The following is a 21,573-nucleotide window of genomic DNA, read 5'->3' as shown; positions in this document are numbered from 1 at the left end:
CTCTCTACCCCGCCCGTGCGGAAGGCCGTGTGACCGACGGGACCCACCCGCCGGCCGGTTGGGCGCTTGACACCAAGTGCTGACCAGTATAAATACACGGGTGGCTTCCAATGCGATTATGTGACGTTTACTTAGCCGCCCAGACTGAACAACTATGATCATGGGTGAATTTTGCCTCGTGCCTCTTGACGACAAGATCTCCGTCCTGGAGAATTCCATAGGAGTTCTTGAGGACATCCACGATGCCCTTCAAGTCAAAAGAGACACGATCAACTGTCTTATCTGCGATTTGGCGGACCTCGATGGCAAGACGCATCGCCTTATGATGCAGATTCAGCTGATGGTTTTGTCGCTCAAAAAAGAGGTACGGGAACGATTCGAAGGGCATAATACGATGCTGATTTGACAAAGCTCCCACCCGACACCCCCACAACACCAACTGTACCACCAGCACCATGGAACGTCCATATCATGGCAGAGGGGAGCCGTGTCCTGACTTCTAACGAAGCAGTCTAAGCGGGAGAGACTTGGCTCGGGGCAGGACGGTGCAGGGCAGAAGAATCTGCGGTCGCGGCAGTTAGCACAGGCTTGGCGCCACTTGATTCCGTCCCAGATGAGTCCAGCCTTCATGTCCCTCAGCTTTGAGGCGTCCATAATTGGCCTGGCATCCGATATGATGGCGGAACCCGCCTGAACTATTATGCGCTGATTGGAAGAAGGGACTCACAGTCACCTGCAGCAAACGAGTCAGCAGGTAGCGGCTTCCTGGGAAGCCGGTAACATTCGCTGTTCCTGGTACTCCTAGCCATGGCACTCTATTGCCACTTTTCATTATATATAGGAACAATTACAGAGACATCATTATGCAGTGCCCATGCTTGCATCCTTCGCACAAGTCACTTTCATGTGGGCGCTTATTGTCCAGGCCCCGTGAGAATGGAGGGCGCTCCATCTTGACACCACACCACTTCTTGATCCGATATGACACTCTTTCTGAATACGATTCATCTAGAGTAGGATGGCCGAGAAAGCCACATCCCTTGCAATGCTGATGATAAACCCGTGCGTTGTATTGTTGCTGTGGATAGCGTCGAATAGTGATCGCAATAACTCTGCTTGACCACTTTTTGCCGCATGATTTGTTTGAGCAGACAAATTTACCCATAATGTTCGTGTCGTGGTCGTCAATGCAGTCGTCGTCATTGTCCTCATCACGGAAAGTAAAAAAGAGGAGCTCCTCGTGAAGTGCTTTTTCTACGTCACCATGCAGGTCGGGAAACATAGACCATGCGACTTGGGTATCCGGGCCTCCTGGCCTTTGTCTGTTTTGCCTCGTGGCATTTTTCTTCTTCGAGTTTGGCCTCTTTCGAGGCATACTTAAAGGATATCGGTAGAGAGAGTTGAGCTGAAACGTGAGCGACTGCGTTGCTTCTGGCCGAATGACTGGGCGAGGAGGTTGGCTTTTACGCGAACTGCGCGACAACAATCAGGCCTCAGTGCTCCCCTTGATGCCCAACGCATCGAGTCGCGGCATCGATTGAGCGAGACATTGCTGAGGGGTCTATCGATCAGCCGCATATGACCCCGCGTTGCATGATGCACCTGTCCTAAAAAGTATTGCATGACTGCCGGTGTGTGGCACGGTATCACAAGGCGGAGGCCAAGTTCACGGACATGAGTATCTAAATCACCCTACGATGAGTTTTCTCTTTGGTCAGGCATGCTGAAAACAATCGTGATTAAAGAGGTCAATGAATGAAAGCTAGGTAAACAATTAGTCGTCCTCCTCCTCCTTCAACCACCTTTCACACTCGGCCAGGTTCTCCAAAATCCGTGATTTGCCATCCCCAGTCCTTCTCCGCACACTTTCCTCGGCAAGAGCGGGTTGACCAAATACCTGTCGGATGGCATCAATCTCAGGGTCGATATGCTTCCAAATTTTCTTCTGTGTTGTTCGTGCCCACACCTGGGGCTCGGTCTCACCCGGCAAAATGCCTGCGTTGTAGCACACTCTGCCATCGGTCGCGGTACCCCACCAGTCAAAATCATCCATTTTATGGCCCCGCAGGATGGCGTCGCCAGTAACGGACAAAACATGGCCTCGCTTGTCGATGTAAGCTTGGCCCTGTGCGCCTGAATCTTTCCGTGGAAGCAGCCAGGACGCGCGGAGATTTCGTTTCGTCTTTGATGGGTTCTTGTGTGAGGGGAATACAGTCTGCGGATCGGACACAAACAGGAAGTGTCGAACAACGAAGTCGATATTCAGAACGTAGTTCTTGCGCTGCTGATGTTCTGGCTTGCATTCGTCCGCGGGATGAACAGCAACAACAAGCTCGTTCTGCGCGCGGCTGCTATTATACCAATGTGCTCGCGCTCCTTGAACGGTACGGCCACCCCAGGCAGGTTTCAAGATGGGCGGGGCTTGCAATGTTGGTTTGCGCTTTTCTTCGTGTTGCCCACGCCTCTTGCCGTCTTCTTTGCTCTTCTCCCCCTCTGGTTCGGGGCTCTCCTCGTCGGGGCTCTCACGTTCGTCTTCCGTGTGATGGCTTTCTTCGTCTGGCTGATGATCTTCATTATCTTCCTGGCGCTGGTCGTCTCGCTCCTCGTCCTGCTCCTCTTCGTTTTCCTGACGCTTCTCCTCATCTTGCTTGCGCTTCTCGTCTTGCTTGCGCTTCTCGTCGTCTTGCTTGCGCTTCTCGTCGTCTTGCTTGCGCTGCTCGTCGTCTTGCTTGCGCTTCTCGTCTTGCTTGCGCTTCTCGTCGTCTTGCTTGCGCTTCTCGTCTTGCTTGCGCTTCTCCTCATCTTGCTTGCGCTTCTCATTTTCTTTGCGCAGCTCTTCTTGTTGCATCAGGTCCTGCTGGCGCTGTTGCTCAAGTGCGTCGGCATTTTCGACAGCGGTCTCGGTTTGGTCGGGCTTGCTTTCTGCGCTAGCTTCTGGCGCTGAAGTAGATCCAGGTTTAAAATGAAAATGCGTTGTATCGGGCACAATCCACGCCTGCCCTTCCAAAACTGATTCTATCCAGCCTTCGTTAAGGACTGGGAGGTTTGCAGCCTTTGCATCATTGACAAATTTGTTGTTCAAGGCATCCGTGTTTGCGATGATGAAGTCACATTTCTTCACATCCTTTTCTCTTTTGACTCCGAATTTCTTGAACTGCGAGGCGATTCGGTCTTGTTTCACGGAGAAAGTTCCGGCGAGGCCGAAAGACTGTCCTTGAGGGGATTCGAAATCCATGATGGAGATGTGTTATCACTGGTGAAAATGATGATGATGGTGGTATTGAAGTTGGCAACTATTAAAAGACATGCTAAAGCAACTTTGGTGCAGGTTATATAGTCCTCGCCAACGCTCAAGTTAATGTGTGGAGGCTAGGGTGGACGAGGCTGTATCTGGAGCGTTAAAGATAGCGGGCGCTATCGTTGGCCTTAGTTTTAACGCGACCCCATAATAAGAGGCTCCTGCAGATGGCCCGACAGTTGCAACAAGGCTATCCTACATTGAAATTGCACATTCGGAAAGCTGGGACACCGTAGCACGGTTTGACTTGTTTGAATAGATTGCATTTTATTCCTAAACACGCTCAGAATAAATACTAGCACTCGAAGTTGATGCTCTCGGACCACCAAGAGCAATGTCATGTAATTCCGTATCCGTCGCCTGCCCTCTTCGCTTCAACTTCAGATTTCCTTCGCGCTGCCCCGATTGCAACGGTGCATCTTTGACCAAAATATCATGATTTGCCATCCTACGTGGGTGATACTCAGTTTCCATGAACGAAATTGCACTGTTTCCTATGCTGTCAATCGTTCCCTTGCGAATCATGCTGCAAAAGGACGCGTTTCCAGAGACTGAAATGTGAGCTTTGACCTGGAAACGTAGATGAACACATACCGACGACTCCCGTACTGCCAGGTAGACGAGCACGCTCCTCTTTGATCTTCGTAACGATCAAGTTATCGAAGTTGGCAATTGCTCCGGGATCCAAGCACATCCAGAATCTGGAATGCTCGAACGGCGAAAAGCCTTCTCTCACCCGAGGATAGCCGCACCACACTATCAACAGCTTCTAGGGGCAGTTTAGCTGCTGTCCAGAGCAGATCGCAAAGTTGGACCTACGTTGCCGGGGTCAAGCTTTTGAAGAGTCTCCAGCTGCTTTTGCACCCATTCCATTTGGGAGTTCGACTCGAGAGACCAGAAAATAATTACCTTCTTCACCGAATCCCGATGAAGATACTCCTTGGAAAGCCTTGTGCGCTCTTCAGCTAGCGCTTGTCTCTGGTGGCTTAACAATTCTCTCTCCTCACCAGTCGTCGCTTGAAGCCGTCCGTGTAGTTGCATGTCCTCAGCGCTAATCTGTTGCACCCTGCCGCGAATTCCATCGTCGTGCTTGCGCCGTAAGGCAAGGTCCAGAGCCAAAGGAAGAATTCCGACAATCCCCATGCCTTTAGCAGACAAAATGACGTTTTGGATGTCCTCAAGTTTCAAATTTTGCCCATATGGACCGTCAAGAAGTATGGATTGTCCCTCTCTCAACCTCGATATTGCCGCCCCGTGGCTGCCATGCCGAGACAAAAGGAATCGCAGACTTGTGACACGCCGGGACTCATCGTAGGCTCCGTGCCAGAAGGCGATGGCGGTGACGCTATGTAGGACGTTGTATCTGAGGGTACTCCGGAGTGGATACCAGGTGAAAGGGAAGAAGACATAAAAATAAGCTCCTGCGTGAAGGCGGACGGGTTGCCTCAGCCTGACCTCTAGCTGCACGGTATCGGCTGTACCTAGAACCTCAATGACATCACCGATGCGGCGATAATACAGGAGTTTCAAAATCCGGAAAGCAGTTGTGGCCACCCAGAAGCCGCAGGAGCTCACGATGAGGATCCTAGCCCGCTGAGATGTTGCAGTAAGAACATGGCGCAATAACAGTGATATCGCGCCCAACGAGATAGCTCTATGGGTCCACAGAAACCACTTCCCGAGCGCTCGTTTGACTGGTGGCGACGCCATAACAGGTACGCCAAGAAGGAGGCCGAAGGACTGTTCGAATCAGTTAATAAAGAGAAAGTCAATTAGGAAAATCGCTGGAAAAATGAACCTACTATCCAGCCACTTTGTAGTAGGATGCCAGGCTTTGGATGGAGACTCAAAGCGATGATCGAATGTGACACGGCTTCCAACACAGCTACAGCGCCAACCCAGGTGTGTAGCATATGATACCAGTTGCGCGGGATGTTCAGTGCATCAATTATTGGCGCGCGGCCGCCCATGCATAACGGTGCCATGTTCACAACAGCCATCAAAGCAGCTCTTTTCTGGATCTGCCTCCACCCAGGGAAGAACGATGGAATAAATATTGCACTTATGTTGATGGTAAGGAAAGCTGCAAAAAGAGCTGCATGGAGTCTGGTTGCCTGGAGACATGTCAGATCGACCAGGAGAGGGTACCGAATGTACTTGGCGTAGTAGATTGCTGGGTTGCGAATCAGCAGCTTGGCCGTCCAGCAGATCAGAGCCAAGCCGGTAATCCCAAAGAAGGAAATGAGATACAAGAAGCTCACGTCGAAGTCCATGATTGTTGTGGTGTGTATTCAGCCAGCGAACAGCTGTCACGGCTCACTGGACCTGGCGGAAACTGGGAGATATGGCTCGTTCTCGACGGGGATATCGCGCGCACTAATTTTGAACTTAAGGCTCTTAAGTAAGCCCCAAATGTGTTGGCTCCGATTGTGCCACCTCCGTGCAAGCGCCGTTCCGTGGGCTATTAATAGTTCGTCAGGTTTATCACGGAGCCAACGCCGGACACCGCATGCGACCAGAGCACGGCTTGAAGACCCACATTTGCCGTCCGGCGCCAAGAACACCAACCCGACACCGACGACGGCTCGCCGGAGGTCTCCACCACAGCCGGCCTGGACAACCAGAATCGCGGCCCGGCGCCAAGTGCAGCCTCCGACACCAATAGCTCGCCGGAGGTCTATCCGCGCGCTTAGGCTTCTCGTCCTCGGCTCGTCAAACAATGAGCATCCATAAATGCCGTACTGTCCGACACTCAAGAAAAGGTGTTCGACACATGATTCACTTGTACAGCTAGTTGACCCCTACAATTTGCAACATCTTTCTGGCTGCGTTTTGGGAACAATGCCTCGGCAACGATCTAAAAAGAACCGAGACGTCAAGGCTGGTACAGCCAATTGCCAATGGGGCCTCTGCAAGAAGGGCAACACCCTGGCTGAAACCTACAATGTCGACGTTGTCGTTGTTACTCGCCGCCCTGATGGCTTCCTAGGCGGTTTTCAATCTCGCCCTGGCCTGATGCAAGAACTGTTCCAGTTGTCAGTGGAGGATGCCCTCATGGGTCCAGACCAGTTCAAGAGCGGGAGGCATCAATTCTTCAACACGTTGCGACCATCCTCTGGGTCGACCAATTCGGGCCCGTCACCAATGCCGACAAAAGAGGACACATCAGCAGTGTTCGACTCTCCTTTCGACTCTGATACACCTAGTCTGGTGTCCGACACATCAACTATAGAATCCATTGAAGGATTGCTAGAATTTCCCCTCACTCCATCAATGTTCCTGCCGACGCCTGACTTGTGGCATGATACGGAGGTTGAAGGCGTTGAGGCGGGCATATCGTTTGGGTTTGCCATAGAGACCATTTCCCCCGGGGATATTCTCACAGATGAACGAGCACCGGATCAGTCTGAAGGGAATGACAACGCCCCTACCAAGGCGTGTGATGCTGCAACAATACATCACCCCACGCCGGTATCCGTAAGGAAGAAACAGGCCATGTTATCGCTCCTTGACCGGTACTTGTGATAAGGCGGCAGTGTGGAACATTGAAATCAAATCTGGAACTGTAACATAGATGTTCGAATTTGTATCATATCAGGAGTTTAATTGTTTGAATCAGCTCATCAAGACGTTTTGTGACCTGCAACCCCCGAAGTTCTTCTGCTGGCATCGATGTGCTTGACGAAGCAACATTCTCAAAGAAAGACGAACCGAGCCCCTGGTCGGCAACTAGGTCTTTGAGTCGATAAGGGCACTTACTGAGGCTTACAGTGCGCCCGTCGGCGTAGTTGAGGCTGACCGCAATTCGTGTATTTAGTGACAATGCGTGGACCACAACTGATCGTGAAAAGGGCTGGCCTGAGGAGCAGCGGCGCAAAACATCCTCCGTGCAGAATTTTTCCTTGTTCGGATGAGCGTCGTCGCCTTGATACATCAAAAGCGCCTTTTCCCGTAAGAGTTTTCTCAAGAGTTGACAAAGTGCCTCGCCGGGTTGCAGTCTGCATAGTACCTGCAGAGTACATTTTTGTGGAGAGGTGTAGAATTGAGGCAAAGTTACGAGCTCGATGTAAAATAAGGAGGATATCAACTTGGATGCTGTGGCTTGGATACTTTGAGGATTGCATAAGTTTTCAGCACGTACAACAGTGCCTGGCCGGCTCGTGGACTCTAGTCTAAAGCAGTCAGATCGTGTCTAACATGTCGACGGCCGAAGGCTCACTTACTCCATGTCCTTATTTGTGTCGTCGTTGGAGATGTAAACACCACCAATGTTCACAAACACGCTACCTTTGTTGAATCGTAGCACATCAGATAGATCCCACGTAAGATTCGGCCCGAAACTGATGCTTTTCTTGGCCAATCTTTGGTCTTTCAACCTCATCACGTGGTATTCGCAATCCAGAAGAGTCCAGTCTTCGATAAATAGCGAAAAAGCAAAGAATATTCCTGCGGGCTCTCAGCAAGTATAAATGGAGCGGGGAACGAGGCCTTGTACCGCTGTCATGTGCCACCACTGAGCCAAAATACTCAGATATTGGTATCATGCCGAGCCCAACCGCCCGATGTAGCCGTTTTAGGGCGTAAATGGTTTGTTTCGGATCCACTCCGCCAAGTACCAGTTGACAATTTTCTGCCGTTGGAGGAATCGCTTTGAAGATGCTCCGGTTCTCTTTTTGACACAGGGGGCAACAAAGAAGGTGATGCCGATGTGGTTGGCGTTCAACTGCACAGCGCTTCACACAAGTGTTGCAGACTCGGTGAAAGCAGTCTAGTGTGAATATGGCGGTATGGAAGAGACAGATTGAGCAAGCCCGCAAAGTTGTGACGGACTCAATTTCTCTGTTGCCTTGAAGCCGTGCGAGATGCTGTAATTGCATGTCGATTTGCCGTGACTGCATACTAGACGCGATATTGGTGAACATTTGCTTGATGCCGTGGGTCAGGCCCTCCATTCCAAGCCGAATCTCGCAGGCCGTGATCTTGTCACTGTAAAGTGAGTCAAATAATACGGTTGGATGGAATCCTGCACCCGTTAGCCTGTACTTACAGCGACGAGCTTGCGGAGCTTACTCTGCATCCCTCCATCGGTATGTGCGTCCATGACGAGGGCAGATGCCACGATGGACGCATGATCTTGCACTACATTCCGGCTCTTCTCTATGAACTCGATAAGATTCTCTTCGAAACGTCGTGGAAGCGGTCTGGATGTCCGGCAAGCCAAGAATGCGTTGAATGCGGCGAGTGGCCGCTCGGCGTAACTGGCGATCGCAGCGCGGATGACCGCTGTGCTGCGGGGCAATGGTGTGCGTTGCGACCCCGCCTCGACTGTACTAGCAGATATAGGGTTCTGCCAAAAACCCTTGGACAAGTCGAGTGGATCAATAACTCGTATGAGAGCAAAGCACCTTCGCATGATGCTCTTGATGTCCGCTGCCGAGTAAGAAACTGCCGGCTCGTCCTTGCGCAGTTCCATTGACATAGCCGCCATTATGTTGAACTCGTCCAGATGTGTCGCCGCTGGAGCCGTTGAAACGCAGAGCACGCGAGATTGAAAAGGGAAATTCTTCGCTTTGGCGCATCGCATCCAGAAGCATATGAACCGAAGAACTTGCTCAGCCCCTCCGAAATCTTCGACGAAAATGATCACAAGATCGCTGAACATGGCGAGGACATCGCAATATAGGCCAAAGGCAAATTGAGACGGCTTTCGCGGTGGTCGCATCAAATGGTACGTATAGTGTCCCGGCCGCGGGCCGCCGATGATGCGAGGAATCTTCGCCTCTGGCTGGAGGTGCAATTCGCAGTCGAGCACTAAAATGCCACCAGCTAGCTTCTGTAGCGACACAGCGTAGGCCCCCAGTGGGGTCGTGCCTAAGGGGACCAGTCGTCTTTTCGCCCTGCCGCCAATTGCGAGTACCACGGTGCATTCGTCCAATTCCACCTCGTCCATTATGCGATAGGGGCCCAAATTCTCTTGGAGATATGGGCCCGGCAATCCGGGTGCATTGGTCTTCAGTTGCAGGAGAGTCATTTTGCGTTGCTATCCCGCGAGGTGGTGGTTGGAGCCGGTGACCTGGGGGCCCTTAACGCTGTATAGTGCTCTTTTACCGGGGGTTTGCTCGTCTAATTTTAATGGCACCACAATGTTGCACTAATACGGAGAGGTTGCTTAAGTTAACGTGCGCCAATTAGTGATAAAGGGTGGAGCTGCGCAGCATGCACAATTCATCAGTAGCAGCGTTAGAACTCATTGCTTCTTCCAATATGGATCCTTTGTTTCAAGAGGGCGTTGTGAGCGTTGAGCTTTCGCAACTCGTCGCTGAGGAATTCCTGCCATATGGCACCTCGCCTGCCGCGGATCTTGCGCAGCTCGTAGCTGGCGACTGCATTCTTGACGTCAGAATCACCTCCAAGGCTAGGGACGCAGTACTAGCAGCGTTGCAGTGGTCATCTGATCGACTACTTAAGTCTGATGAAGCACCCTACGTTCCCTCAGTGGCCGTTTATTGTCATGTCAACGCGAGCGCCTTGCATTCCGCCGGCAATGCCCTTGGGAGTACGCACAGATGCAAGGTCCGGCTGCATTGCATCCCACGTAAGTCATGCATACCAATTCTACGGTTCTTTCACTTACAAGCAACAGCACAGCCTCGTTCTGTCTCTGACGGAGACGTCTTTCGCAACGTCCGCTACTACATGGCGGAAGGCAGATACCCTGTTGCAGATGCCTGGTTGGACAAACTTTCTCCCTGCAAGAAGAAAATCTTGCAGCTTATCATGCGACGAAAGCCTATAATGGACGCGATGGACCATATGCTTCCATTCTCTGGCCTATGGGCTGGATTGGAAATAGGCAACTGGGCCAAGCATCTCGCGGCACATTGTGATGACCTTATAATCAATTATTGGCAGCACATGCACCGACACTGGGAGGCTATGTGTGATGGTCTTGGGAACCAACGGCACCTGATTGATTACCCGAGTGTGCAGCGTCTCCATCGCCGTATTCCATCATTGTGTCAGAAAGACAGACGACAGATTGAGGACGATTTTGCTGACCAGACAAACCCCCTGTTTCCGAGGATATCGGCTGAGTCTCACCGGGACCGGCTCAAACAGAACATCCTGGCAATCTCAGTCATGATACCGAGCATTGATACCTTTCATGACAATATGAGGTACATAACAATTGGTGCGAAGATACTCGAGAAGCATATTCAGTCCAAGGCCAAGAGAGTCAGTACGACTACCGGCAACAGAGTCAGTCTTTTCGAGAGCCTCAAAGCAGACTGGACGAGCAACACGCAGATTCAAACCGACCATGCGGACTTTAGAGGCCTTGCAGATCCAACAACAGCCGAGACAGCCTACATGCAGCTTTTTATCGCTGCGCTGCGATACTTTCCATATCTGTCACAGGAGGCACCGTTGCAGGATTCTGGAGGAGCTTCCATTGTCGCCGAAGTAAAGAAAGATTATTTGGTGCTTCTCTGCCGCATTGCAAAACAAGTTGGCTTTTCGAATCAAAAGATTGAAGAATTGTGCGCCATGGACGGCGCCGACCCTCGATGGGAGCTCCCGGAGACAGAGAAGCCATGCTTTTGGCGAGGCGGAAAGCCTTCGTATTCCGCCTTTCGCGAGCTCTGGAGTACGTCGTTCTTGCCTGGAATGTTGCGGTTGGAGCAATCGACCTCACAACCTGAGAATCTGCCGGTGCTCTACTTTCAGTGTGATATACTGAAAGCTTTCTTTGGTGGCTGGCCTGATGAGGGTGTTGCCATCAACGTACTGCCCTCTACTACGTCTGTGACTGGAGGGAAACGCAAGAACAGTGTGTCATTTCAGCCTGAGCGTATGCAGAAACGCCTGCATGGTGATGAGACTGCTGGTCGTCGCCGTCGAAAACCGGACACCGCCAAGGACAAAGCAAATAACTGGCTGGAAGTGGATAGATGTCTAAGAGCTAGAGAGCAGGGGGCAGAAAACTCAACGGCTCACGGCCATGCCAGTCATGGCGGTCAAGATCCGGCTACACGGGGCGCGACACCTGTGAATCAGATCCACTACGAAACCAGGACAACAGACACCTTTGCTATCGACCAGGAAGTTGCCATGTTGGATTTCGACGTACCGGACGTACATGAGGAACTCTCGGCGCCAGGATTCTCAACCGCATTCGACAGTTCCGAGCATGCGATCCACACATTCATAAGGCAGCAAAAAGCCCCAATAAATTGGAAGCCGGCACCGGAAAGAGGAACGGAATCAGACCAGGCGCAGAGGTCTAGTCAACCGGACGCATCACAACCGCAAACACCTAAGCGAAACCCAAATCGGGTGAAAACACCCAATGGACACCGCTCGCAACAGGAGGGCGACGGGACTGCACAAGACACCGGAGCTGCGGGCAGTTCCTCACGAGAGCTCACAGATGGAGCGCGTTCGGACCTGCGCCTCGACGGCGGGAATACACGTTTCGTCCGAGACAGGGAGCGAGGACGCGATCGCGTTCGAACTGGCAGCCAGGATCGTGATAGAGGCAGGACCGAGAACGGGGCTAGAGCAATCGATCGCAGTCGCAGCCCTGGCGGTGAGCAGCCATCCGGTAGAGATCTCACAAGAACAGTTCGGCGTGGCCCACGGCCGGCTCAGCCGGCTCATGAACCCGCGTCAAGGCCTGCTGGAGCCACTATACAGCCTACGACCTCCTCCCGGCCGAATGAAAGACCTGACGCACCTAAAGCACTCGAGGAGCGCCCCAGAATGGTAGAAGGCTTGGGAGCTGAGGGAGTCCACTCAGTAAATGGTGTGCCGGATCCCAATGAGGACGGGGGTCTATCCCCGCCTACTTTGACGGGCGGCGTTTCATGGACAGGCTACAGAGAGAACCCGTCGCCGCCTGACTCAGATACAGACTGATGGAATTCCTTGGGGAACAAAACAACAGATAGTTCGCAGGATGCAGACGGGGGCTGAACCGGGCCCGGGGGGCTGCTGGTGCAACGGGAAGGGCGGTCGTGCCTGCTCTCGCTAACTTAACTGTCACGCGAAAATTAACATGCTCTAAATGGTGTGGGTGTGGTGGTGCTTATATACTCAATGATATCCTTTCTACCGAATCGCTTCTACCACAGTCAAAATGTTTCGGAACTCCTTGCTCGTCGCGACCATTGTTGCGTTAATCGGTTATGGTACGCTGAGCATCATTCTGCGTCAAAGTGCTACCTTTGCAGAGCGGGGTCTGGTCGTCGTACAAGTGAGTGCCCTTTGAGGCGGCGATAGGCAGTTGAACTAACACGTTTGAAGATCTCAAATGATTTGCGGCACGGTGATTCGCAAAATTTGACGATTGGCATCTGGGGCTCCTGCGTGACTTTTCATGACGACGTTCAGTGCAGGAAGTTCGGCGACGGGCTGTCTGATCTCGCAAACTCCACCTCTTCTGTCATTGGGAAAATGGCAGGGCTTGGTGTCGGCCGCTTGTCTGATGTGGCCATCATACTGATAGCATGTGCTATTACAATGTGTTGTGGGCTATTCTTCATGCGTGTCCTAACATTTTGGGCCAAGGCAGGGGTCCTGTTCTCTGTTTTGCTGGCGGCAGTGCCGGTGGTGGTCGGAGTCGTTCTCTTAGGGATCGCCCTGTCCGACATCAAAAGCATGGGCTTCGCGGTCGAATCTGAGTTGGGGATGGTATACGGCTGGGCCGCCTTCGGTAGTGCGGTCTTTGCTCTAGCTGCCTTGGCTGTTGCCCTCGTCGCTAATTTTAATTGAGTTACAGTTCATGCTGCTGGCATGATACGTGGACGCCGCAAGCGCGCGGCAGGGACGACATCACTAAAAGAAGCCCGTAGCTTACTTTAACGAACGCATGGCCAGGTGCGATGATTTAAGGCCCGTGCCTCCAAGTGCAAGTATGGATTGTCAACCCAGTCAAGCACACGCCATGGATTGCCCACTGTAGGTTTGTCTTGCCCATCTCGATGAGGCACAAGTCTGATGACTCCCAGTTGTTACGCTTCTTTTGAGCCGTTCGTTGGGGGGTCGCAGGCGCGGCTTTACGCCGCACATGCACCCTGCAGCGCTGATCTAGGCCCGCCTTCACAGGAGCTGCGACAGAGCAAGCCTACCAGCGCCTCATTCACCCATCCAGAACTCAGCTCAGCTACTCTGGTAGACATGCGCAGGATCCGCAAAAATAGATCGTCCAAATTCTCGAAGCGCCGTAGGAACTTCATCAAGAAAGCTCATGAGCTGCACGACGACTGCGAAGTCGACGTTTTTGTGTGTGTGCGCAGCAGGCGAAACAATCAGGTGTGGCAGTATTCCAATGGGTTTGAGCCACCGACGCCGGAAAAAATGGTGGGTATTCCAGCGACAACACCTAAAATATCGCTGACGTTTGTTACAGGCCGAGACTTACCCCGTGCCAGTGGTCTTGGGTCCTGACAACTTCAATAAGAAGCAAGAGGATCGGATTAGAGTCGTACAAGCTACTATTGACAAGAGCGAAGACGACGAAACAGAAATTTTTGAGCTAGAATGATACAAAACAGTCCACTCTCCATTGACCAAATGAAAGATATCCTCTCGCCGTAGGCCACGTACACTTTACAACCACCACATTCTGTCGCGGGGGCCCATTTTGCCGGACCGCATGACGAGCTCGACGATTTGATGATGTCCGTTCAGTATGGCGCGGAACATTGGTGTGTGATTGTGATTGTCCGCCTTGGTTACATCGACACAGTCGACACCCAGCAAGAATTCCACGAGTTCGTAATCGCCCTTGTCGGAAGCCGTCCAAAGGGGAGTTCTTCCGTCAGAGTCCGCTGCGTTGGCCAGACCGCTGTGGTCGAGCATATACCTCGCTATGTCGTCTTGTCCCGCACTTCTCGCCACGTTGATTGTGGCCCAGTCTGGTTTCATCATGCTGCGCTCCATGATGATCTTGACGAGTTGCTTGTTTCCCCGAAACGCCGCCAAACCCAAGGCCAAAAGGCTGTAGGGACGTATGCCCTGCACCTGAGCTCGATCGTGGAACGCTGTTATCGCAGTCTCTACAGCCCATGCAGAGCCGGCTTCCACTGCGCATATCAAGCTATCCTCCCGGGGAATCTGGTAGTAAAGATAATAGGTAAGACGTTGCCTGAGGGATCGGTTTGTAGAAACAAGAGCTCTGAAGTCCCTCTCGGAGATGAGACGAGTCACCGCAAGCCAGATCTCCGTGGGCAGTAGGTAGAGAGTCGAATGCAAGGCCATTGGGGCACTGCCAGTTCTGCAGGTGGGAAGGGGTAAAGTAAGGAGTATGCTCAGTACGAGCCGAGGACTTGGAAAAGAGGGGATGTCATTGACTTTTATATTCAGGACAAAGACGGAACCAACGCTGTTCTCGGGGGCTTCCGCCCCGACCATTGTCCAGCTTGTCGTCTGCCGCAGTTTCCAGTTCGAGGTCGACAGCCTCGTCCGCCCTGCTAAGGCTGTGTCAAGAGTCGTGTGGGTAACCATAGGTTTAGTCCGGGCCGGGTCAAAGCCAGTTGAAGCAGGCCCATGCTTGACCTGTACGTATAGATCGCCTGTAACGCATAGGCAGCTATCATCCGGTGAGAGTGAGTGAGCTAATGCATGGATCTGTTATTGTACAATACCTATGAGTCCCATCAGCCCATGAGTTGGTCCCTCACCCCAGCCGTGTTTAGATCTTGTCCATCCAGAAAGTTCATTCTACCTTGTCCGTCTTCCGGAACTGTACAAATCTTGATGTCGATGCAAGTTGTATAGATCTCAGTCTTGCCGTCAGGCAACATGTTACTTGGGGCTGACGGCCAGTCCCAGACCCAGTACAGGCTGTAGGGGTGACTGATCTCCACGGGCAGTTGAACGTCATTCTGACACCATAAATCCGCCCCTTGAGGTTCTTTTGCAGACTTGGGATACTGCTTTTGCCTTTCCTTTGACAGAGGGCCTTCATTTATCTGGTAGCACTGGCCGTCATCAAAATTGCGGGAAGCAAGAAGTCGGCCGCGTCTATCCCCACCCGTGCCCTCTGTATTCCAGACGCCGTGTATCGATGTGAGAGAATCCTCATTGGACGGGCTAGATGTTCCATAGATATAAACCGTACCGCTACTCTTCTTCTGAGGTGTCAAGCTGGGTAAGGTAACGTGTCCGTTCTCCTGATACTGCAGTGCAATGAAAGCCCCTGGCCAGGCATACAGAGGCGGGAGGGCATTGGTATAGTTTCCAATCGTTTGTGTTGCCTTGCAGATGCGATCATGAGGGACACTGGCTCCGTTTGAGCTTGAGGGCAGGAGATGCTGCATCTGGAAATCGTTGAAGTTCGGATCTAAGCGGGAGATGGCACCACGAGGATACCCTGCCGCGCCGACCATTGTGCCATGTATATCGAAGACCATGAGCCTTTCGACCCATGAATGGGATCTTGTGAGCGTAGCAATGCCCAAAAGGAAGGGAAGGATCGGGTTCGCAAACATCTTGGCTTGTATTGTCTTGCTTGTAGCTTTTTGTCGGGCTACACGTGATTTTATACCAAAAACGCTGTAGGGCGATGGCCGGCAATGTTGCCTACGCCGCCACTAGATTTAGCAGATCGCGGGCCGTAGTGGATACTTCGAGGGCGGTGGCCGTCTTTGTCGCGAGAATTCTCTTGCAACATACCTCGCATTCAATTGAAAGCAATAACCACGTCTAATTCAACGCAGAAGTGTCGCATGAACCTTTAATTTAGCATGTCCCTTGTTGGCAGCTGGGAGTGCAAGCCCATGCGCCATCTACAAATGGCACGGCACAGGCATTTGGTCCTCTTACCTCTCAGGTCACCCCACCGCCCAGTCGATCAGGTCGGGCGTTTGTCGGCTGTGCGATGTACCAAATGTAACACGTTTTAATATGAGTTTTGAGAACTGGGGAACTCGTCAATGTTGATCGCTCGAAACTTTTGCTGCTCCTTTATATAATGGGGCTCGTGGCACGTTAGACGAGACCCAGGGCTTTGCCGCGGAGCGTCCGGGACTTTGCGTCAAGATGCCGTGCTCCAATTACTGCGGCGGCAATCCTGCCCAACCTCCCCGACAGGACACTACATTGTCGGACCACTACCCCCACATCGTTTATGACCACGATGGTGACGTTGTGATGAGAGATGTCGGATCATATTTCTGTTTCGAGAAAGAGCACAGCCAAGGCATGGTTTACATTGGGTCCGAGAGACCACTTTCGCGCTGACAACACATTCCAGAAGAACAGGAAGTTCCAGAAGAACGAAGGCTAGCAGGACTGCCGCGCCGAGATCAGCATTCCGAGCGCGGTTGGGGATTGATGGAGAGGGGGCAAAATGACGTAGGGGCTTTACAACAGGCTCTGGAGATTCGATTCAGTTTCGTCAGGGGTGATGCTACCGGCTACTTAATGCGCACCTGGCAACCTACGCTCACAGCTTGGGCATCCCTGTTGCAAGTCTCAACTCTGCCACCAAAAGGTTGCATTACGCACCTCAACCTCACAGCGGCTGCCCGAGCCATAGATGTCGTTATGTCGGGGGAAATGGAGCCGGTGTTGCCACGCAGATTTGGCTATCTAAAATTTTTCCAGTTTTTAGAGTCCATGAAGTCAAGAATATGCGCAGAAGACAAGCCGTGGCTTGCGGGCGGCGAAGTCGTCAGTGGTATTTCCGTATACAGCATCTACGCTGGTGCGCAGTTGGTGGCATCGGAAGAAACCGACCTGCGGCGCAATTGGCACAATGGGAGGCGCCTCCACCAAATGTCAATTGAGTCCGCCCTTCTATTGAGCGTACTGTTCCGAACAGTGGACACTTTCGCGCAAGTACTTCCCCGATCACTCTGCCGTCAGGACACTGACCCTTGACAGAGATCCGGAACAGGTGGACGAGAGTACTTTCGAGTTGCTTGCCACACGCGCTCTCGAGGCCATACCCAAAAACGTCCGGGCCGTTTGTCGTTATTTGACCACATCGGTGGAGGAGGCAGTAAGAGTGGGAGCTCCTTGCGCACAATTCTTGGAGGGGACCATAGCGGATTGGGTTACGCGACGTTTGAGCTACGGGAGATAGATTCAATAGGTCTGCTTATCGAGTAGCGTTTTGCACCCTACACAGCGGGACCGCTGGTGAAGCCCCGCCTCAACAGCGGGGCTCGTCCCTGTCACAGCTTGGGAGCCTACCGACAGGGTCACGCAGCCCTCGCATCGACAACCGCATCCAGACCAAACACGTTCATTAGCATTAAGATTAACCACCTGCATTAAAATTAACATGCGATATAATAACACGCATTAAATCTAGCATGCATTAAAAGTAACAAGTGTTAGATTAAACGGGGGAGTTAAAGTTAATGCTTGACTGATTGCGAAGGCATCACTGGAACCCGGCTCAGCGAAATACGCATCGGCGAAACATGCGTCAGTGAAACACACATCAGTGATGCAGGGCATCACTCAAACACAAGCAAAAGCCATACAAAAATCGCTTGTTTAAATTAATCCATCATGCAAACCACAAATTCATCACTCAAACCGCACATCCATCACTCAAAATACACATCCATCCCCTTAACCAGGCACCCATCGCTTGGACCCCACCGCCAGGCACAACTAAAGGGCATAAAGGTATGCGGCGGTGAACTGCACATATTTAAAGTTAACCCATCTCACGTCCCCTTCATAACCTGTGCGTGCTTAAGTTTAAATAGAGAGGGGCTTGGCAGAAGTGGCAGTCTGTGTTCAAATAAACATAAGGTGCTGCTCTTCTCCGCCGCTGGCGATGGAGTGAGCAGGTCAGCATAAACCGACCGCACGAAGCATTATGGCCCCAACAGCTGTCACTGTCGACTCCGCTATGCCGCCAACATCAACCTCTCGTAACTCCTCTTCTGATCTGCCCGACTCTGAGCTTCAGGTGTATATCAGAGAGAAAGCCCGTGACGAATTCCTTCCCATCACCCAAACTATACACGCATATTGGTCCGACCTGACGTTGGACTGCCGATGCACAACCATACCGGAAGCGCAATCTGCCATTCGGATGATTGATCGCATCTTCTCAGATGAAAATACGGAGACTTGGCAGCGTCGTCTGGCGCAGACGGAATTGGTCAAACTACTAGATTCGCTTAAAGGGATATATAAGTTCGAAAGGAACATAGGCAACCTGGACGGCCAGACTGGGAGAGACAATTCTAGTCTTGCCCATAGGGCATACTATGAAGCCCTGGAAGGCCAAACACCCAAGTCCGAAGCAAGTCTCCGCCTGCGATGGAGCAAGGGCATGTCGCGCCTCGTGGCGGGATCAATGTTTCTCGCCTTCGCATACACCAACCTGGCAGAGAAAAAAACGTACGTAGCCTAAGACTCCCTTCGGGTACTAGTTAACAAAAGTCGGCTAGGAAAAACTTTTCTGTCAAAACCCGAGAGCTGGACCAAATTGGGCAACAACTTGTGAGGAGATGTCGCGAGATGTTCGGCGGCAGCGCGGTGTTTCCCATTTGAGTTCTTTTTGGTTGCGAAGTATTCATAGTGCGAAACATAGCTTGTTCAGAACCCGTGTCAATGCCCATCTGCGTTTGTGTCCCGTGATCGTGCTTCTTCAAGCCCACCTTGCACCTAAGGGTGGCAACGCTGCTTATGATGATTCCTTTTCCGTTCCATTTCGCAACGGGAGCACCCTCTCGCCTGCAACTGTTCCAATGATGAAGTCGGACAAAGCTCTCACAGCGAAAGCCACGCTGTTGCCACGCAAACTGAAAGCAAATAGAATCTCCTTTTCTAGACAATCCGAAGCGCGCCCCCTTAGAAAAAAGCCAGTGGAACAAACAACTGTACCAGGTGATCACCTTCTCACGCCATTTCATCATAAATGGCCCGGTTGAGCATCTTCTCCAGGCCTAAGAGGGTACTTGTCTCGCAGTGGTCCGGTTGGTAGAATCGTACGGCGCTTAACCAAACAGGGGCCACCCCGTCAGTAACTCTGACGGCTAGCTAATGTTAACTTTAAGCTACATTCGAATCTTAGCTGTCGTCGCTGCTGGGTGCTCGAATTTTAGCACCTCTCGCAGCGCTGAGGCACTAAATTTAACCCAAAGCAGTGAGTTACCTTTCTTTTTAAGAGTTCCTGAAGCTGCTGCCATGGGAGTGCACCATGATCCGGAGAGATTTAGGCAGCACCATGTCGCACCCATATCCAGCCAACTACGCTTCTCTATCGTCGTACCTTGGAAACCCTTCGGCCGAGCGACCAAGAGACCCATTCGCACCGCGAGCGGGAATGACCAGCCAGCAGTATTCTTTTGGCCAACCAAGGGACCCGATGGGCAACCAAACCTATACATTTACTGGTGGTCTGTCCGGAAGGCGGCCGGAAGACGATCCGATTGAACCTCGTCAATCATTCCATGGGGGACAACCGAATAATGCTGGTTCTCAAATCCTCTTCGGGCAGGCAAATGACCTGACGAGCGGCCAGACTTCCAGATCTGGTTGTGGACTTTTTGGGACCGTCTCAAAGGACGTTTCGATGGAGAAACCTCCTCAATTCCATGGCCAACCTTCCAAGCCTGGTTGTGGGCTCTTTGGAGCCTTCCTTCAGGACGGCTTGACGGAGAATGGCCAACCTTCCGAATCTGGTTGTGGACACGGAGCACAGGCAAACCGTTTCCTGGCCCTGGCCCTGGGTCCATATGATTCAATTGCTCAGGTATGTGATTGCTATGCGAATGCGCTGCCAACAGACGCACCCACTGACGGACTGAAGAACAAGGAGCAGCCTCAGGACACAGTGCATTTTCTCCGCAGGAACAATCTGACCATTGTAACAATTCGGTGTTGCGACTTGATCAGATCGGACGCGCTTAGGTATTTTGGAGACAATTGGGTTGCCATTCTCAATACTTGGACCTCACTTCTTCGAAAAACTTCAATCCCGACCGACGGTCCCTTAACAACCTCATTTATGACTTCTGCCGTTCGCGCCCTGGAAAACACTATCGCTGGTACACAGCCGAGGGAGCCTTTCGTCAAGGGTATCGAATTGCCCCCTAGATTCGGTTACGCACAGCTGTCAAGGTTTCTGGACGCACTAGAGCGACGAATCTGCCTGGAGAAAGAGAAGGACCTGGTTCACGAATGGAGGGGCCGGAGTGACGCAACTATTGCTATCGATAGATATCTCGTGGCCCAAGGTTATTCTATCGACGACTCTATACGCAGAGTCATTGTATTGGAGTACAAGAAAATAGGCGATCTCTGGAGGAAGCTTTCTGGACCGTCGGATTTGCTTTTGAGCATATTCTCCGATAGTGCTGATTCATGCGTGTGAGTGTCCCTTTTTACATGCCTTCTTCAAATTAACATTTCTTCAGGAATGGCTGGAGCTGCTGGGGGGTAGACGAGCAAACCCTCGAAAAAGAAACTGTTCCAAGAACGTTGAATGCCATTCCAGCCAAGCTAGTCAGCACGTGTGCATATCTATCTACGAGGTCAGAGGGGGCATTGGATGTCAGGAGCAGACTCTACGCGTCGCGTATGGAGGACTTCAAGTACCATGTACGGCAAAACTTGCTATACTGAACAAAGATGCGCTGCAATATAACTATGCTCTTACCGTGCTGCCCTTCGCTCGATCTGCCGAGTAGAGATGTGCATGCCACAGCAATTAACTTATTGAAGGGAGTGGTCCCGCTTCGAGAAATTCCGCCTGTAGCCTACGACGGGCTGATCATCGCTTTCAATGTGGAAGACGTCGGCGGCCGCACGCGACAGGTGGACTGTTTAGTGAGGAAAGGATTGCCCTTTGATATCCAAGCCAGCGCTGTGACGCTAGAATGCCACCCTGTTGATGACGTGGTTCTAAGACCCGTCGAGTCGGTCAACCTCCCCTTGCAGGCGGCTAGTTCTTGGCCAAATGAGCAAGTATGGCGGGCGGAACTGGCCATCTATCAAACCCGACTGGCGTTACAGGTCGCGACAGAGACTTGAAGTTTACCGAACTGTAATTCGCTAGGAGTGCTCTGTTCGGGCTGCTCTACCCTAGCGTGTGATTGCTGGCGCGGCACGGTCTCTGGTGCGGTTCTATAGCACTAGCAACTGCGTCTAAGTGGTTCAGGGCGCGTAGCGCGCTGCTGTGCGCTGTTGCGGTGGGAGGTTGTCTTGTGATGCACCGACCCCGACGCGGTGCCACAGTATGTGAGCATTTACCTTACATGCGAGCGGAATAGCCTTCTCTGGTCTATCTTCTACTGAAT

The 21,573-nt window shown here is 52.0% G+C and overlaps 5 protein-coding genes across 5 annotated transcripts; 2 read left to right on the top strand and 3 right to left on the bottom strand.

The window, feature by feature from the left end:
* Nucleotides 1-154: 154 nt before the first annotated feature.
* Nucleotides 155-516, top strand: JDV02_010564 (uncharacterized protein; the record flags this gene model as incomplete). The annotated part of the gene is made up of 2 exons (XM_047992313.1): nt 155-364; nt 412-516. 2 exons carry the CDS (start codon nt 155-157, stop codon nt 514-516), a joined length of 315 nt encoding a protein of 104 aa, XP_047848327.1.
* A 1,258-nt stretch (nt 517-1,774) lies between these two features.
* JDV02_010563 (uncharacterized protein) lies at nt 1,775-3,235 on the bottom strand (the record flags this gene model as incomplete). Its single annotated transcript, XM_047992312.1, has 1 exon — nt 1,775-3,235. The coding sequence occupies one exon, from the start codon at nt 3,233-3,235 to the stop codon at nt 1,775-1,777; it is 1,461 nt and encodes a 486-aa protein (XP_047848326.1).
* A 4,282-nt stretch (nt 3,236-7,517) lies between these two features.
* On the bottom strand, nt 7,518-9,248 carry JDV02_010562 (uncharacterized protein; the record flags this gene model as incomplete). The annotated part of the gene is made up of 3 exons (XM_047992311.1): nt 7,518-7,744; nt 8,199-8,277; nt 8,346-9,248. 3 exons carry the CDS (start codon nt 9,246-9,248, stop codon nt 7,518-7,520), a joined length of 1,209 nt encoding a protein of 402 aa, XP_047848325.1.
* A 1,223-nt stretch (nt 9,249-10,471) lies between these two features.
* Nucleotides 10,472-10,946, top strand: JDV02_010561 (uncharacterized protein; the record flags this gene model as incomplete). Its single annotated transcript, XM_047992310.1, has 1 exon — nt 10,472-10,946. A coding segment is annotated over one exon (475 nt), but the record flags the coding sequence as incomplete, so codon positions are not given.
* Nucleotides 10,947-13,909: 2,963 nt separating this feature from the next.
* On the bottom strand, nt 13,910-14,242 carry JDV02_010560 (uncharacterized protein; the record flags this gene model as incomplete). Its single annotated transcript, XM_047992309.1, has 1 exon — nt 13,910-14,242. The coding sequence occupies one exon, from the start codon at nt 14,240-14,242 to the stop codon at nt 13,910-13,912; it is 333 nt and encodes a 110-aa protein (XP_047848323.1).
* Between the last annotated feature and the right edge of the window lie 7,331 nt (nt 14,243-21,573).

The sequence above is a fragment of the Purpureocillium takamizusanense genome, chromosome 13 (assembly GCF_022605165.1).
Source record: "Purpureocillium takamizusanense chromosome 13, complete sequence".
Classification (NCBI taxonomy): domain Eukaryota; kingdom Fungi; phylum Ascomycota; class Sordariomycetes; order Hypocreales; family Ophiocordycipitaceae; genus Purpureocillium; species Purpureocillium takamizusanense.
This window is presented reverse-complemented; position numbering and strand designations above follow the sequence as displayed.